Source organism: Chenopodium quinoa, unplaced genomic scaffold (assembly GCF_001683475.1).
Source record: "Chenopodium quinoa cultivar QQ74 unplaced genomic scaffold, ASM168347v1, whole genome shotgun sequence".
Classification (NCBI taxonomy): Eukaryota; Viridiplantae; Streptophyta; class Magnoliopsida; order Caryophyllales; family Amaranthaceae; genus Chenopodium; species Chenopodium quinoa.
The window spans coordinates 892967-912798 of NW_018742733.1; the positions used below are offsets into that span (position 1 = coordinate 892967).

The window sequence follows — 19832 nt, forward strand, 5'->3', positions numbered from 1 at the left end:
AGAATTGCAAAGAAGCGAAGCCTGTAGACCAGAAGACTGCAAACGCGACGCAAGGAAAGCATAGTGTCGAACATCACCCGCTGAATAGACACCCAGTCCTCCATAAGAAAAAGGTAAGGTGGCAAGGCGCCATTGCCAATCACCAAAACCTAGCCCCGAAGCAGTTACAATGCGCTCCACAGAACCTCGAAGGGCCACATCAAAAGAAATCTGGGCCGCTTCAAAAAGACGAGGAGGACAAGTGCGCATAGAAAAGTAGAGTTTTGAAACTCCAGTACACGCACGAAGAAGTAATAACTCACATTGGGGATCCTCAAGCTTAGCAACAGCATCCATGAGCACAATGGTCTTCGACACCCTCTGCGAAACAAGCTCACCACAGAAAGAGGCATCCGCACTGACAGGACCCCCAAGCAACTTAACACCATGAGCAGGACGAGCAATATCTGGAGGAAAGACACCGGCCAGACGGCTACGAGGGTCCTTCGTGGGCCAGAAAACTTCCGTTTTCTCAACGTTAACATGGAGACCAAGACGAGGTCCCTCCACCAAAATCAACTCCATAACCTTCCCTACCACCAAGGTGTCACCAATAATAGTACCATCATCCAAATACCAAGCCTGCAAACATAAGTCAAAAGAATCCCTAATTTGACAAACCAACGGATGGAGCACCAAAGCAAAAAGCAAAGGGCCAAGTGGATCACCCTGCTGCACACCCTGACATGACCTTAAGGTATGCTCCCCATAATAGAGCCTGGCTGGAGTAGAGTAACAGAATTCAACCCAACGCGAAAGAGCTGGACAACGGAGACGAACCTCACGCAGTAAAGCCGTACGATCAACCAAATTAAAGGCATTCCGGAAATCCACCAGCAACATAGAGAGGCCAACATCACCACCTCGAGCCTCAACCAAACGATTAACAGCATGAAGAATAGCCTCGCCACCCGCCGGCACCCCAACACCAAACTGAAGACCTCCTAAATAGTTCCCCATACGCGGACCAACTAAAGCAGCCCCAACCTTTGAAACCAGACGCCGCCAAACAGTACCCACAGCAATAGGACGAATACCACCACCAGGCTTAACAAGTGGCGTGAGAGGAGCACTAGCAATATACTCCCCCAACTCAGCAGGACAATTTCTTGCGAGAAAGAGATTAACCACCTGCGTAATAGAGCCCACCAACTCATCTGAAATAGCAACCGCAGCACCACTCAAGCAATCCAGAAGGTGCTGAGCACACGTGTTATGTATCAAATGTTTGATAATCTAATATATATATATATAAAGGGGAGTTTTTTCCCGAGTTTTTAGAGAGCCACGTAGGATTCAATTTTTTCAGCATGCCACGTAAGATAATAAATTTTAGTGGTAGCCAATTAAATACGAGATTATTAATTTCTTTTAAAATTAAATAATTTAAATGACACGTAAGCAAAATTGGTGAATGAAATATTCCAATTTAAATTAATTAAATATAAAATATTATCTTTTGATATCAGGAATTTTATCTAAATATATAACAAATTTTAGCGCATAAATATATATATAAAAAAAATTATTTAAAAAAAAATCAAACAACCGTGCATCGCACAGGTTTTAGAGAGCCACGTAGGGTTTAATTTTTTCAGCGCACCATGTAGGATAATAAATTTTAGTGGTAGCCAATTAAATGCGAGATTATTAAGTTCTTTTAGAATTAAATAACTTAAATGACACGTAAGAAAAATTGTCGAATATTAATGAGATTTTTCAGTTTAAATTAATCAAATATAAAATATTATCTTTTGATATCAGTAATTTTATCTAAATATATAACAAAATTTGTATATATATATATATATATATATTTTAAAAAATTCAAACAAACCGTGCATCGCCCGTGCTTCATCTAGTTTTAAATATTACATAGTATAATATTTATTGCTAATAAATAACCAGTTTAAAAAATAAGATAGAAAAAAATACTCCTCATAAAATGAAAGGAAAAAAAAATATGAATAGAAAATTTTGATATTATGGTTGACTGAAACAAATAACACTAAGGGCATGTTCGGCAAAATATAGCTGTGAAGGTAGCTGTAGTTGTGGAGATAGCTGTGAGCTGTGGAGATAGCTGTTAGCTGTCAACAAGCTGTTAGCTGTGAAAAAAGATAATTTAGGTATGATTGTTCGGTAAAGTAGTGGTTGACTAGCTGTTACATTTAAGAATCAATATTTTATTTTTAAAACTATACATTAAATTTTCAAAAGGTACCTCTAACTTCAAAAGCTAATAATCCTAGCTTTTAATAAAAGCTACATTCACCACTAAAAGCTACTAGAACCATTACTTTGCCAAACACTCACATTTTTTGTTGAGTAGTGGTTTGACTTGGTCAAACCACTAAAAGCTACCTAAAAGCTACTCAAAAGCTAGCGTCGAACACGTCTTAAGTCAAAAACATAAAAACATAAAAAAAATAAAAAAAATAAAAAGAAGAAGAAGAAGAAGAAGAAGAAGAAGAAGAAGAAGAAGAGTTCATTATAAAAAACAAAAAAAAAAAAAAAAAAAAAAAAAAAAAAAAAAAAAGGTTGAACGCTACTTTACAATTTCAAAAGCTATCTTTTCTAGCTTTCAACAACAGCTACTTAAAAGTTACCTCTACCTCTAGCAGCTACTTAAAACACTAGTTCACCAAACACTAATATTATTTTAAGGTTGTGTTTTGACTAGGTTTAAAAGCTAACAGCTACGTTAAAAGCTAATGTCGAACAGACCCATAATATGTTAACTAACTTAATTTAAATGGTAAGGATGATACCTATAACTTATATACACAAGTGTGCGACTTTGCGTGCGCACATACATGTAATCTTGTAATTGCAACAATTTGACCATCAATATTCAATACCTATATTTTTATACTAGTAAAATCTATATATTTTTATACTAGTAATAGAGGGAGTAGTCCAGTGTTTCATTTTTATTTACTACTTTGCTACTTTTTTTTGAGGGGTACTACTTTGCTACTTCATTATAATTAATATTATCTTTATATGAAGTATTGATGTTATTATTGAATATGAGAATTACCCAATATGAGATGTAAAAATAATTTTTGTATACAAGTATGACATACCAAACACATGGACTTCTCATAATTAAGTGACGAGATGTTGTAACAACTATTTTCATATATGAAAAAAAAATGTTTAATTTTAGGGACTTTTTTAAAAAAAAAAACGGAGAACATTATTATTAAAATTCCTACTACCTCCGGTCCAAATTACTCGCAACTTTGGAATATTTTATATCTCACAAATAATACCCCAAAGTTGCGAGTAATTTGGACCGGAGGTAGTATAAAAAATTTTAAACTACCAAGGGAATGAGCTTATTTTTCTCCTTAAAAAATGTACCATGGGCTAGAACTTTTCTTATAGTCCAAATTCAATAATGTATTAATAGGCACAAATTGTTATAAAAAAAGGCCCAGAAAATCAAGGATAAAATGTGAGGCTAAGATTATCACTCCACCTTATCCTCTATATATATTTGCTGCACTTTCATATGATCATATTCATAATAACAAACCCTTGAATATCATATATAATCTCCAATGGCTACCAATCTGCTCAAACTCCCTATTCAGACAACAAAGTTTACAGGCTCTCCTCTTCCATTTTCGCAATCGAAAATCGAATCTCATTCTCTTCCTTCCTTTTCAAACCGCCCTAATCATCTTTCCTTACAAACATTTTTGCCTAGGAAACCTCTGAACACACCAAAACACCAAAATTTGTCCATTCAATGTTCAGTCTCTGACACTTCTTTCCCTTCACCTCCAATTACCAAAGAAGAAGCTATTCTTCAAGCCAAAAGTAGCCTTTCGACCGCCTTACAAAAGCCTCTTAACAGTCCCAAACTCACTGGCAAAATCAAAAAAGAAAAACAACCAAGATTCAGGGTGGAAATACCTTTGATTGATGACTCCCCTGAGTCACTCACCCAGCTCGCTTTCGACGTTTTTAAGGACCTCTCAATCAAGAAAAAAAGCTCACCGGTTCGAGTCTTACTTGTTTGGCCTAATCCCACTTCAATGGCTAGTGGAATAACAGTTTTTCAAGGCCTTCCATTTGGTTTTTTTGAGCATATTGAAATTAGTTCTGCTATGACAGTTAATAACAGAATTTTGAATTCTGCTGATGTGGCAGTATTTTTGGCGCCAAATTCTTCACAGTTGGCAGTTATGAAGTTAGTTAGTGACAGTTTGTACCCAAGCCCTTTGGTGTTGTTTAACCCGAAATGGGCATTCGAGGAAGAAGAAAGCTTTGGTGATTTAAGCGCCTTTGTAGCTTCGTTTGATGTGCTTTATGCATTCCTAGGATTGGAAGTTAGAGGGCTTTTGAGTAAGAGAAAAGGAGTGGTTTTCAAGTGTGTTAGAGACGGCGTTGTGAGTGGGGAGAAATGGAATGTGTTGGTGGAAGAAGAAGGTGATGCAAGTCAATTGAAGGTGGTTTCAAGATTCAAATCCCGGCCTTCGATTACTGAAGTAGAGTATGTTTTGTACAATCTGATGGCAGTGAATTCACCCATCACTAAGACAGCTAAATACTTGAAGGATTTAGTTTCCAATGTAACAGGAAAAAAGACTAGTTGATTAGGCTAGATGTGTCTGATTATGATTGCAATTTCTACCATTTTTTTCTGAATAAATGCATCAAAATTATTAGTATATTATGAACTGAAAGAATATAAGATAAGAGAATACACAAAAAAGAAAACTCCTAATCTAAGGAGGCTTCTGTTAAAGTACATGATTATAGCTTCTTTCTTGTTCTGCCTCCACATTTTGCATTTTGCTCTATAAGGCCCCTTGAATTGGCGAAAATTCTGTGCGCGCCCCTAGCTCATGTACAAGAATATTCACCTCATTCTCCTCTGAAAGAAACTCTCATGAATCTCTGATATGACAGCCTTTGATAAATTTATCAGAAAAGTCGATATATTTAGCCCATAATGGCCTAAGCTGTGGAAAAGCTATATCAAGCCAGGGCTTTGCCCTCCCATTAAAATGAATAACACCAGCATTTTCAGCATCTGCCAGACTTGTATTTTCTTGATATCCAAGACCCAACATATGCCAGAAGGGATCGATTATTTGAACGTGACCATGGAATGCTATTAGTCCCGGTGGTAATGTTCCTAGCTGCCATAAACTTAGGTCTGATTTCAAGTTCTGTTTTCAAAAATAGTCATATCAGTAGATAATATTAGCAGATTATGTAGTAATACTGATGTTATTAACAAATCATATTTCTGAAATATATACCAGTTGGAGCCAGTGATAGTAGGTTTGAGTAATGTCAGACTTCCTCCAAGCCTCTAAATCAAAAATGTTCATGCCATAAGCCCAAGCACATTCCTCTGGATGAAAATTATTCGCTATCAAAGGATGAGAGAAGTTCAAGTAGTTCTTTAGTTTCTTTGACATTACAAATCTATCATCCCCACTGCAAGTTTGTACTGCTCCATTGACCTTTCCATCCATATCAATGTCCCATAAGGGTGACAAATCAGTTTGTATCACGATATCATCATCGAGGAAGACAACCTTATTCAGGCTTGGAAACAACTGAAACCATGAAACAAAGAACAATTAACATAAATTTGGATGGTAAAATGAAGAAAGAAATGAATATTATCAATAGTTTAGGATCATATAAAGAAAGAAATGAAAAAGAGCATGTGGGCAGGATTTAGAGAGGTCTAAAATTCAGTCTTTCTCTTAATCAGTCTTACCAATAGAGATACTGTCTCTAACAGACCTACAGAAGAACATTTTTTTTTTATTTTTTTTTTATTTTTTTTACCTTATACAATAATCCGACTATCATATAATTATGCACCAATGGCTAATTTTTCAACTCTTTTATCAGGGAACAGTTTCTCTGGTAAGGATTATATTCCACATATCATCTGTAGTTTAGTATCATATAAAGCCGATTTCTATTAAACAAATTGACTATACCTCTGGGAGATGAATTCTGATGTGATTCATGATGGAGTTATATTTGGGACTCATAGCCTGAAGCTTAGCAGCAATAACATTAGGCCTTTCAGAATCACTAGCCACAATTGCTTGGGATCCGCCTCTAAATTGTGATCTAGCCATTTGATCCTTTTCCATGGCCTCCAAAACAGGCACTTTTCCTTTACTAATCCACTCAAACTGGTGCAATGCCTTGACCTCAATGACAGCAGGTGTCAGAGGATGTAAGGAAAACCAAGCCTGCATAGGTGCAAAGGTCTTTTTATCGGTGATGATGTGCAAAATAACCCTCTCAGGGTGGAGAGAATTACGAACAAGAGAGTTGGCCACAACTGATGCAGCTAAAACATTGTCAGAGGCCAGAACAAAGTGGAAGAACGAGTTGTCAACGAGGTAAGGGACTTGCTCAGGATTTGGAAGCTGCATACGAGCAGCTGAATTCATGCTGTGCTCATTGGCTAGCCTTAATGTCAGGCAGTAGAGTTGTTTTGGTATGCTACTAGATGCTACATGCCGGTATAGGTATTCTTGAATCTTAGCTGTTCGCGTCCTTTGTTCAAGATAATTCACCTGTAAAAGGAAATGCATGCTTATTTATACTGTTTCCCCTGATAAATCAGAATGTTTTTGAAGGGAAATTATGCGCGTTTATTTGACTAGACATATGCTATGATCTACCATTGTTTTTAGCTTCAGTGCAAACGTTCTGGCATCCGGTCTGCTCTCTCTTACTTCAGCCATAAAGTCTTCCAGTGACTGAGGAATATCAGGTCCCGGATTTTTTTCATCTACAAGACTACTTGGTTCTTCAAATACGTCATATAAGACTTCTGGGACCTGTAATAAGTATAAGATAAATATAATCGCTTAATGTTAAAAAGTTTAGGAAGAACTTCACCTACTGATTAGGATACAGTCACACAGAATTTCGAAAAAAGTCAAGGAATTTACACTTGAAGGAGAAGTTCCTAGAATTTTTGGTGCCAATCTTTTTCCCAAGCAACCTGAATCATTGAAACATGTTTAGTATTTGATCATACACCGTTTTTAAGACTAAAAATAGCTGAAAGAAGAGTGACTAAAATCTTCATCTAATAGCCTACAAGTACTCTGATATAAATTCATGTTTGTTGAGCTTGTTTTTTAGGACTTAAAGTGCATAAATGTATAAAACTTAGGTAGTTAGGTGCAAAGCAACCAAAATAATTGGTCTATACATGTTTCGAGCAATGGTAAAACGCTCATGTTTCGAGCAATGGTAAAACGCTCCCATTTGATATATGTTTCGAGCAATGTTTCCTTTGTAAGTATGCAAAGCAACATACACTCAACAAATTCTAAACTAAAGATATACACAAATGAATAAGACTTCTCTTAATAAAATACAATTTCAAGAAGGAAGAAAAGATGAATTACCTATAGAAGAACATTTTCTTTGGCCATCAATTGTTTCTACCGCGGTCATCACAAACACAAAACGCAACAAGAATGTAAAAAACAAGAGCGAGTACAACACCATCCTATACGAAAACCGCCTTGAACCAGCTTTTATTTTGATGAATTCTCTGACTCCTTTGCCCGGAAATACAGTTACATGCCTTAAACTCGGCGAAATATGAAGCTGCATTGTAATTGTAGTATTACCTTAACCAAAATGATACAAGATAGTTTATCCCAAAAATAGTTTAACCCAAGCTAATAAAAGCTTAACAAGCTAAACGCGCCGAAAAGACTTAATTTGATGTTTTCTACTTGCTAATAGTCATGTAGGAATGACTCAAAAATGGGAGTATGTAATGTAATGCAATGGAATGTAAAAACATAGGAATTGTGTAAAGGAAAGTTCATGGGGTTGTAGTTCAAAGTTCCTATCAATCACCTAACTTTGCTTAGCAAATAGGCATCTTATATAATTGTGCTTATAACATATAGTGTAATATTTGAATATTTGACCATAGTTTATGAAGTTGACATAAGAGTTGTTTGAAAGATTAAGACATTGGACTTACATAAAATTATGTCACACATTTTTTTGGGTCTTAATATTATTATTATTATAAGGTGAAAAAATGGTAAAACTAAAACAAGAAGCAGATGAGAAGGAGCTGTTTGGTTATTTGCTTTTCTTAAACTCTACATTTTCTTCAGAATATATGCTATGGGTTTATGTGGAAGCATGCTATTAAAGGATTCTTTTATATTTTCATCGTAAATTCGACTTCTTTGACAGAAACAGAGTTTCTACAAGGAAAATGACACTTAATTCTATGTGCTATTTTATTTTAATTACAATTTTGAGGAAAATATTATCTAAAATATGATGCAGTATTCCATGTATTAAAATATATGGTATTTTATTGTTAGGAAATTATAATTTTTTCTTAGCCTTTAAAAAGAAATGCTATGAATTGTTTGGTATTTTAATTATGCATATTTGGAAAAAAGTACATTTATTTTATTGAATTGATAGGAGAAAAAGTTACTTATTAATTAATATGTTTTCATGATTCAAAACTAGAAAAATACAAGTAATAATATTCTTGTTTGCTGCTTGTAATGTAACGTCATTATACATTGGTGACAGAGAATAAAATATGCCTACTCAAGAGTACAAGAGAATCATCTTCCATTTCTATTTCTAATACGGATCTTTCTATAGTTATGTTATAGTCTTAAACAAAGTTATGTTATGCACTATAATATACGGAATAGTAATCATAGTATAATCTGTATATGCATCTGGAACTCTGGAAGTAGTTGCATCCTGCACAACTAATCCTTTTCCCAGAAGCAACTAAGACCGAGGCGCGTGTATATACTTCATACTTTCATAAAGAATATACTTCATTACTGCTAGAGATATGAGATACAACCAATATTTTTATTTATTTTTTTGAAAGCATGAGATATAACCAATATCGGAAAATAAATTGATTATATCTCATATCTCTAATAATTACTCCGTCCTTTAATGTGATTAAGAACATCCAAGAACCTACTTGTGTTTGCTCTGGGCTACATTACTCTGAACCTGTTCAAATACATACAAATTGAAACGACACCCAAAATTATCTACTGAATGACTAGACAGAAAAGCTTTTCAGTTTCTAAATATCAGCAAGAAGGAAAAAAAAAATAACACTTTTTTAAAAATGTACTGTAGTAATATAGCAGAATATTTACAGTATTTTGTTTTTGAAAAAACTGCGTTCAACCAACACCACATGTTTCTAAAAAAAGTAACAGAGATTCGGTTGGAAATCCAAAAAGACCAAACATATCAATTCATCATATCAAGCAACAATAGAAGCATACAAAAATAAAGAAATGTTCCATCACAAACCAACCACAATAAGAGACTTCTCAATTTCATTATGGTGAGTTACTTTGCAACAAATTCTAATTTTTCTAACCATGGAAAATGACTGCTCTGATAAATCGGAGAAATATAAATAAAGAATATGACTGCTCCGAGAATCAGATCAAAATAAATAAATATAATGACGAAAATTGGAGACAGTGTTAAGTAGCTATTATGTACACAGTATAGATTATTGACAAGAACGACTATTATGTACAAATCCAATGTGAAGGAAACCGCCCAACACCACAATATTAACAAAGTTCCAGGCCCTGGAATAATCACAATGTCATGTCTTAGTCCTCTACAGATATCACGGTAAATATAAACACGAACTTATCACACACCTTGAGAATAAAAGAATAGCCGCATCCTGTAGAAGATTAAGGAAACTGGTTTAGTGTCGTCCAATATAAAACATAGCTGAAATACAGGAAAAGAAAAATAGAGACAATAATATTGCTAATTTCCTTTTACCCTCTCCCCACTCCCTAAAAAAAGAAAAAATCCTTTCACTGCTTCCAAACCATCATTGCACGGCCTTTAGCCCTTCACATCTCATAAGCTATTTATGTCATTTTGATTTCGACACTGGATGTTTCTATTCAGTAATTGTCAAAACTTGGAAAAATATGCAATCTCTTCACAAAAGTGTAACAACCACTAATATCCTTACCTCAATCAAACTTTCAAATCTTTGCCTTCAAACTGATTCTCCATTTTCAAGGCTTCGCTGTAATTTATTTACAAGCTTGGGATGAGTCATCCATTTTCAAGTGTTCTCTATCTCTATTATTTACAGACTGAAGCTCAGATGACTTTCGTTTAGGGCTGTCATTAGTATTTACATAGCCCATTGCATCATCTGCAGGCTTCAGTATACCATACTTGTTTTCTCCAACACCGCGATGGTTTTCAACACCATTTTCAGTCAACCCCAAAGCATAAGGCCTAACCCCATTTAGAATATTCCCATTTTGAGGCAGCTGCCCTGCTTCAATCTTGCTATCTGCAGCAGAAACTCTGAACAAAGAAGCACTAATTAGAACATGTGAGAAAGATTATACCTAAAAGACACAAAGCAAGAAAATAAAAAATTATTATAACACGTGAGCAACATGAACATCAGATGCTTTCTCTCTTATATCATCAGGACATCAGGTATGGTAGTTCATTGGAATTTTAGTCTATACATTAGATTAATTCCCCCACCAGTCCATTAACAGAAAGCATCACAGAATTGTAACATAGAAACTTGCAAAAATAGACATGCTAACGCAAAGTCAATAATACAATTAGCAACATTAAATTCCTGCCTTCCAATAGAAAAAATACAGAGACAGGGAGATTACCTTGCCAGTTGAGTTTTGGGATTGTCCAGATAATCAAAAACAGGAACCAAATTCTTGGACCTAGATTCGATCGTGCGTAGAGGAATGTTTTCAATCTCCATTTCCCCTCCAGCATTTTCATTGTCTATCTTAATGGCATCATCCATCATTGATTGAAAGTAAATCTGTAACAATTAGATGAAATGCGTAAGACATCTCATCTGTACAAAATTCTCATTATGAGTATAGATAGATGCCATAAAATACCTGAGATTTTGCCCAAAGTGGGACCTGCTGATCATGCATCTGCAGTTCAGCTTCGGAAATGTAAAGTTGATTTCTTTCTTCAACACTTAGCTTTGATCTAGTACCATATTCATTTCTAGTCCCTTCGCTATGTATTTTAGAGGACTCTGATATACCATTTTCACCATAGATATCAAAGTTCTCTTCTCTTTCCCTTCGTTTCTGACAAATATTCCATTTCTGAGTAGGCTCGACCATTAATTTTGAATCATTGCCTGGAGCCGATCCATAGGCAAAATTAACTCCAGAAACAGCAGCTAATGCATCTTGCGCAAGAGGAACTCGAAGTGCATATTGTATCAAACTACCAGAAGGAGAGAAAACCAGCATGTGGTACTTAGACTTCATAGCAAATTCATTAAGATGCATGTCATTGCCTCGGCATAGATGGAAAGCAGCAGCAACAGCACCAGATAGAGAACTATTCTTGCCTGTTGCAACAGCTGCAGCACCATTAACAGTGCCTTTCCAACCATTATTTCCATTTCTTATCCTGCTAACAACAGACAGGGTTATAGGTGGACCAGATGCAAAAAGATTGTTCTGATTTAACATTAAACCAGCAGGTTGAGGTTGCCATGGAACAACTGTACTGCTTGCAACACTAAATCCATTACTTTCAACATTAGTATCTGCAAATTGAAGATCCACAGTACCACCAAAAGGGGAGATAGCAAAGAGATGGTTTGTGCCCCTAGATGAACTTATCATGATCCAGCGGCTGTCATCACTGAAAGTTATATCCTGTATAACCTACAAAAAAGGAGAAGTGGAGTATAATCATCAGCAAGGAAGACACTTTGGCAAGAAGGGCTAGTGAGCAATGATAGAATAGTAGCCTCACCGCATTGGTAAGGCCGCGCTGCAGTCTGTAAAGATGAACATAGGATCCATAGGCATCCGATGCAGGATGTCCAGGCATAATGCGGAAAACATTGATGTTATGGCCTTGAACTGAAGCTGTCACCAACAAAGTCCCACTGGGATCAAAACATAATGAAGCAATAGGGCTTTTGTGTGCTCTAAACTGAGTGATCACATTTTTACTGACGACATCTTTAACAATGACCTGAAGAAAAAATGGGTTTAAACTATTATATAGCACAATGATCCAAATGATTACAAACCAAACATGCCCATAAATATCAATGAAGAATGATGAAACATATGAGTCAGCCAGCCAGGAAACATTTTATAATTGGAATCAGATTGAAGAAACAAAACATAAATAAAAACAAAAACACAAAGACAAAGACAAAGACTAGCAATCTCAATAACCAATCCCAATTTCAAGGAGATTTTAAAAGCAAATTTGCAATGCAGAAATATAAAATCAAGACAAGCAATTATGACGGTGAAATATACATACCATTCCAACACTATCTACGTCAGGCAGGTGACCATTATGCCCATTAACAGCGCCGTTGACTTTGCTTCCAGTAACTCCAGATTGAACTGAGTGATTAGAATCAGGCAATAGCTCAGAGCAATAACGAGACAGCTTTTTATAACCCATATCCCCCAGTGTCACAATTCCTGCAGCCAGATGCTTACTGGAGTCCACTGCATATTGAGCCACACGATTACCATTTGATTCTGAACTGGAAAAAGTTGCTGAAGGTGTAAGATGCTGTGGACTGACACGACCTGCAGTTGAAACATCTATTGGATTACCACTGTACGCCAGCCACCTAGGACCCAATGCAAGTGGACCATATCCTATGCCACCAGAACCAGGGCAGCCAGTCACAACAGGATTTGTAAGGATGGTATATTCCCTCTCCAAGGTAGCAGCATTAAAACAGTGCACCTAATATTATAGAATATTATCTTCTGCACTAACTTCTACAAAACTAAGAAAATCTCAAAATATAACACATAATTACCTGAGCTGCCTGCGAAACAGCTACGACCCGAGGACTGCACCTAACAGAATAAACAGCTGATCTAAACTTTAAACTATGTACATAAGACTGGGAAGTTAATGAATAAAATCGAATACTAGAAGGGCCATAGAGGCCATTCCCAGGAACACTGCCATTGGAAATGCTTCCATTGCACGGAGCAATTTTCCCATCCAGAAGACGAGATCCATCTGTATACACTACCAGCAGAGGACGACTGTCAGAAAATTTATCTTCAGATGCCATAGTTGGCAATGGTTTTGGCAGCATTTGCAAAAATGAAACGGGACCATCATGTTTGGACACCAAGTCATGAACATTGTGAGCTTCCTCCACATCCCATACCTGAAAACCAGATCGATAACCCAACAGCAGAACCTGCCGTACATTGTCTCCCTCAAATTCCAACTTGTCAAACCCAGCCCAAAGCACCTTCATTTGGGTAAACATTAATCAAGTTACTACAAGAATTCAGATAACAAACCACAAGCAGGTAGATGTAGTGATGTTTAAGAGATTCTTGATTGAAAGACACATTAGTATGATATACATTTACAATGGGGGAGGAAGAAATGAAGAAAACATCTTGATATCCTGAACCTCTTATATGAAATGTGTACAGCCATGTTGCGTAAAGAGACAACTAACAATGTTAGAATAATGGCTCAATTCATCCACTACCTCCATCCCATAATAATTAACACAGTCAAACTTGGTACATGCCAATGCACTAGTGTTTTTTTTTTTTTTTTTTTGAAATACATGCACTAGTTTGATTTAGATATATATAATTAAATACGAAGTATTAGAATTAAGAAAAAAAAAATGAAAAGTTAATATTATGAAACATTATATTTTATGAAACTTTATACCTATTAAACAACACATTTTATGATAAAATTTGTTCTCATACGTTACTAAAAACTATTGTCAAAGTTAGTATATAAATAATGAAAAACATGTCAAATGTGTAAATTATTCTTGAACAGGGGAGTGTTCTCTAGCAATCAGGAAACATAATGAATGGTTAAAAAATATCTATTCTGCAGAAATTATGTTTAATACAGAAAGTGCAAGAGATAGAAGAAGGAAAAAAAAATAGTAAGCAAAACAATCACAAGATGATTACCACATGCACACAATGAAACAGCGCCCCATATGAAATCTAGTGACACAGATTTGAGGTCTAAAGGCCCAACAATAAAATTAGTTAAAGGAAAATTGTATGTATATGATATTGTGTAAAACACTCCAAAAAGTCCAAATAATGTCTCAACCGAAGAAAATGGATCCGGCTCATGTCATAACACATTTAGGAGATATACGCAGAAAGTCTGCCACTGCTTAATAGAGATAAAAAAAAAAAAAAAAAAAAAAAAAAAAAAAAAAAAAAGTGGGACTCAATTTCTAAAGTCAATTGCAAGACTTGCAAAAAGATAATAGGTGGATCTAAGGATTGATATGATGGACAAAGAGCGACCTTTAATTCAAAGTTAATGTCTAACAAAATAAGGGCAGCATAATAAAGAGAAAGAGAGAGTGCATGAATGAGTGAAAAATATACAAATAACAAAATTTAAACAAAATATCAGGGCAGCATAATAAAGAGAAAAGAGGGCGCATGAATTGAGTGAAAAATATACAAATAACAAAATTTAAAAGCCATCAGGTCCAGCATGTCCATCAACAACCCACTCATTTAAGCGTTCCAAGAAAAAAAAAATCATTAAACTCTTATTCAACCCCTTCAGAGTGATTCAATTCAAGCTAAAAGCACCTTTAAACTTTTGCTAAAAAAACACTAATCACTGCCTCCAGCTGCAAAGGGCTAAGCAGCTGATCAAGGGCCTTAGGGGTAGTGAATCTGGGGCAACGAAAAATGACAAGTCAATGGGAAAGGATAAGGGAAAAGAAAGAAGAGGTTTTTTTTTTTTTTTTTTGGGTGGGTGGGGGGGGGATTCTTTCTTTCTTCATTATTTTATTTAAAAAAATGAAGTTTTTTTCATTTATAGAATTTTTATTATTGATTCTTAATTTCTGACAGAATATACGTGGAGACTCAATGAAGATGGAATATTTGCAATCCGCCTCCGGCAACACCATAATACCCATGTCATTATCTATAAATGACCCCGAGTTTGTATCTTGGATGGCAAACTCCCAAGGTTCATACGAAGTACTCCATATCATATACCACACATAGTTGAAACTTCATACTCCCTAACATACAACGAAAAACATAGTCATCCGGGATCTTGATAAATGTTATCAATGATTTCAAAAACTTTAAATAAATTTTGATGATACGGAATAGGAGATATTGACAATTAAAGCAGTGCATTGAAAAGTGTGAAAAAGCAAATGGGTATATCAAAAGAAAACAGAGGGAGTATTATTATAGCAAATTTCCTCTTCCGTGAGATAAAGGGGCCCCATAATTGTTTCTACAAGAAAGTAGAAGAACAAGGAGTTAATTAAATTTTCAATAAATGAGAGGGATCTCGACCATCCCCGAGACAAAAATATAAGGAATTATGGAGCCGTTGGCTCCTTTACATGTATATATAATGTGTACAAGTCTTTAATAATCCATTATGTATTGAACTCTCGTAATACACATGTTCTTATCGCACACATCTCAACCCTAGCCCTAGCCCTAGCCATATGAAGAGTTTGAAACCCCAAAGGGCATTTTCACCACTTCATATAGGATAAGAATCTACATAAAAGAAAAGTGCGGAAACAAAACCCAGCAAAATATGATAATAATTCCCATGAACTAAGTAGAAATAGTTATTCGCCATCAAGCCTCTAGAGAGTCTAAGGGTATCAAGAACATACAAAGTCCATGAAGTCCTATTCTGCACAAGTCAATCCTTCATTGCATACATTATTTCTTTAATGCATCTACCTAAATAACATAAGCAAAGATATTTTCATCAACCACCGTATTCATAATCATAGACAATTACTACGTAAACATAATGCCTATGTTTTTACACATCAGAGATCCACAATATAAGTCTCCAACGGAAAAATCTTTGGAGACAGCTCAACCAATTATTGTACCAACATTTCTCCCATTGAGGCATGAGTGATAACCAAATACCAGTAATTTAACAGAAATTATTTCAATCACCATGCTATGAACCAATAGTGTGGCAATTGCTTGCTAGAAAGGTTAGCGAGCAGAAATGACCTCAAGCATCACACAGAAAGTGAAAAGCTCTGCTCCAAATACTTGTCTTCAAAAGTAAAATAAAGGTACAAAAGACTAAAAGAGTATTGTAACATAAATCATTAAATAATCACTGACTGGTTTTACATTTGAAATCCAACTTAAAAGACTAAGTAAGCCTAACTAGTGTTACTGTTTTAAGAACTTATTCATACTCAACCACCATAGACTTTCAGTCAAGCAAATTAGCAACTATGCAACTCCAAATGCACCATCCCATTTATCAGCAGACTACATCACACAGTTAACAAAAAAGGCTAAAGTTTGGACAGTCCTCAAAAGTACTCCGAGTGACAGAATCTTGTATCCAACTATCCATTGCCACAAACCAACCATCCAATAATACAATCCCATAATATTATGTTGCTAAATTAGACCTATGGAACCTTGTTCTTCAACTTACGACAGCAGCCACCAAAAAGCACTAAATGGATCCATTTATATTACCATTAACCAAACGATTACTCACTTGACAAGCATGTAGTACCACCATGAATAACAGCCCCAATAAAATGGTTCCACTCAAAAACAACAAACCGTTGCATACCCTACAACCCATCAAATTGATATGCTGGCATGCTGCAAAACACAAAAGCAGCAGCAGATTGTGTAATCCAGTTATAGCTGTTAGTAAAGTATCTTTCACTCTTTCAGCCCCAAGTCTAGTCAAGTTGAAAATATGATTCTAAGTTTCTAACTCCAATTATCCAAGTCTGGCCTTATATCACTAAAATTGGACAAAAAACCTCGTCAATGCAACAAGAACACAGCTTTCAACCACAATTCATTACCATCTTCTTCTCATAATTCACAGAACATGAAGACTAACAGAAACATCCCGATTTATCATATACTCTTGTTTCAATTGCCCTATACACATTGATGATTGAACTAAATTCCAAACACAACAGATATGCATTACTTTCAACTGATGGTATAATTTTCAAGCAATAACTATAAAATGAATCATAATTTCAAATTGCAAGTTACAGCATAAAACCCGGGCACACTGAAACATGTACCTGATCATGGCGAGCATCATCATCTCTATCCACCACAATCGACGAAGCCGCTGACCGGACAGTGGACGCAACGGTTGAAGCACCGGACGATACGATCCTCAGATAACTCGAAAGCGCCCGGAACGAGCTCGGGATGATCCCATTGGGCCGGCCCGATGAAGAAGCAGCAGCTGCCACTCCTCCACGAGCTTTTCTCCCTTCATTCCTCATCAACCAGCCCTCTCAGTAAAAGAGGAGACAGAGCAACGCCCAGAAGTAATATGATTATAAATTGGGGATGATTTCCTCCAGATTAATTCAAAAGTTCATGTTCTTGCCTAATTTTGAAGCCCAGAAAAATTCACAAATTCCCCATTTTTGGAAAACCCAGCAATTTTTGAAAAATTAACCAAACCCTAATCAATCAAACCAAGCACAATTTTCATAAAAACACTGAAATTGATGGATTGAAAAAGAAGTTATTATTTGACAAAAAAACAAAGAAATGAAGAGATTATTCGAAGTAATATGAACAAATTTACAATATTTACGATTGAAAAAAGAAAGAGACAAATCAATCAATTCAAACCTTTAAAAAAAAACTGAAAATTAAGAAAAATGAAGTAGTTTACAATCGAATCATACTAAAAACAAAGTTCGATCATAATTTAAGTAGAAAAGATAGATTAGGGTTCTTTGCCCCTTTGGTTGGAGAAGATGAGTTTCCGTACAGAAGAAGGTTCCAGAGAGAGAAAGTGAAAGTTGAATTAGTTTTAATTTTATGTGTGATGATCGGATAATAATGCAAAGAAAGAGGAAATTTAGGGAAAGTGGGGAAATTAATTAGAGTTGAAATTAAAAGATGGAAGTTTTTTTTTTTTATTTGAGGATTTTTTTGAATTATAAGAGACTCAATGTTTACCGTTTACGTCTCTTGCTATACCTCATTACCACTAATTAAGTAATCAATGAATAGGGGATTAGGGGGAATATAAAATATGGTGTGTGGAGGGAGGAAAACTTGCCCGCACGTCTCTTGGTCTCCAAGGTCAACGTGGCTACCGACCTACCGCCTCGGCTCTTCCTCGACATCCACCATCGTCGTCTGTCTTATGGAAGAAAATTAGGAACGGCATGAATTCTATTAAATTGGTTTTTGTATATACAATGTGCATGTTTGAACATTAATTAATATCTTCGACGATATATTTCATATCACTGACATTATGAAAAGTTGAAATTTCAAAAATTGATAATTTGATATTGATCGATACAAATCTAATAAGATTCTTCTTACCAAAGTATTAAATTTGATCAACTAAATACGATCAACGTTATTTCACATTAAGCAAATTAAGAGTAGGTGGGTCATACTTTTAGAAACGGGGATAATATGAAATTAATTAGCAAATTTTGGTCAAGGTTTTCAACTTGATTAAGTAAAGCAAGTTGTCTGCATTAATTAACCAGTAGAGTGGCATGGTCCTTATGAGCAAAAAAATAACTCATATGGAGTGAAACACTTTTTTTTGAGTGAAACACTTCATAATAAACATATAGCTCAAACGCTATGACCATACCTCGTGATTGTTATGTTTATATAATTATATTATTATTTTTGTACAATATTTATATATGTCCATGTTTTTACTGTTATTTTTAAATAATAAGAGTCATTAATCGTCTATTGTATATGGCAAAAGCTAATGAGCGCCCCTGGGGCGTAAGATAAGAAAATTAAAGTGCTAATATTAGAGTAAAATTAACATTAATTACACCGAATGACGCATGATCTTGTCATGAATTCCTAACTTAATACCATTTCAACAAATATAATTTATCCTTATCTAACGCCTCGGGACGCTCGTTAGCAAGATCCATTATATATATATGTCATATGGCTTTAATCAATGAAAATTAGTGTGTTATATATGATTAAAAAAAACAGTAAACAAGAGTTCGAAAAATCTTTCTTTTCTCAAAAGCATGAGCCTAACTAGGTCAATCACCTGGATAAGTAAGTTAAAAGGGTCATTTATGCAATAAATAAAATGCATTTTAGTAAATAAGTCCTCCTTCCTTCATCTCCTTCTTATTCATTATAGATGGGTCTTGGCAGAAGCACACATGCAATACGACAGGGTTGGGTTGGAGTCTAGCGTTGGATGATGATGTTTTCCAGGAGGGTTGTGGGCACTATTGTCATTCATGCGGAAGTTCTAGCTCGTCTAATGGCAATTAGATGGGCTCGCACCAAGAACATGCAAAAGATCATTTTGTTCACATATTCTGCTATTCTAGTTAACATTCTAAGCCAGCAGCAGGTTCCAAACATTGATATATAATGGACAATTCGGGACATCCACAGGAAGGCGAAGTGGTTTACAGACTTACGTGGTTTGGAAGGTTTATAGGGACCAAGTTCCCAAGGCACACTTAATTGCTAATGGGTAAAGAACTAATTTAAATAGCTTTGTTATGTAGTTTATCTTTCTCTTTTGTTGTTGTCAAAAAAGAAAAGAAAAAAATACAATCCACCCACGTTCATCATCATCTCCTTCTTACTCCTCATTTCCTCATCTTCTTCATTCATCGTCATCTTCTTCCTCCTCCTTCCTTCACCAACTCACCCCACCTTCATCTTCATCTA

The 19832-nt window shown here is 35.4% G+C and overlaps 3 protein-coding genes across 3 annotated transcripts; 1 reads left to right on the forward strand and 2 right to left on the reverse strand.

Annotated features, from left to right (window-relative positions):
- Nucleotides 1–3550: 3550 nt before the first annotated feature.
- Nucleotides 3551–4724, forward strand: LOC110723730. Its single transcript, XM_021903099.1, has one exon. It carries the CDS (start codon nucleotides 3609–3611, stop codon nucleotides 4647–4649), a length of 1041 nt encoding a protein of 346 aa, XP_021758791.1. The 5' UTR covers nucleotides 3551–3608; the 3' UTR covers nucleotides 4650–4724.
- LOC110723729 (probable galacturonosyltransferase 12) lies at nucleotides 4690–7935 on the reverse strand. The gene is made up of 6 exons (XM_021903098.1): nucleotides 7458–7935; nucleotides 6993–7045; nucleotides 6720–6878; nucleotides 6021–6611; nucleotides 5322–5624; nucleotides 4690–5228 (listed from the first exon to the last, which is right to left on the reverse strand). The coding sequence occupies exons 1-6, from the start codon at nucleotides 7666–7668 to the stop codon at nucleotides 4944–4946; spliced, it is 1602 nt and encodes a 533-aa protein (XP_021758790.1). The 5' UTR covers nucleotides 7669–7935; the 3' UTR covers nucleotides 4690–4943.
- A 1444-nt stretch (nucleotides 7936–9379) lies between these two features.
- On the reverse strand, nucleotides 9380–18273 carry LOC110723731 (autophagy-related protein 18f-like). Its single transcript, XM_021903100.1, has 8 exons — nucleotides 17204–18273; nucleotides 12926–13375; nucleotides 12409–12849; nucleotides 11884–12108; nucleotides 11001–11792; nucleotides 10755–10918; nucleotides 10079–10425; nucleotides 9380–9775 (listed from the first exon to the last, which is right to left on the reverse strand). The coding sequence occupies exons 1-7, from the start codon at nucleotides 17411–17413 to the stop codon at nucleotides 10143–10145; spliced, it is 2565 nt and encodes an 854-aa protein (XP_021758792.1). The 5' UTR covers nucleotides 17414–18273; the 3' UTR covers nucleotides 9380–9775; nucleotides 10079–10142.
- Between the last annotated feature and the right edge of the window lie 1559 nt (nucleotides 18274–19832).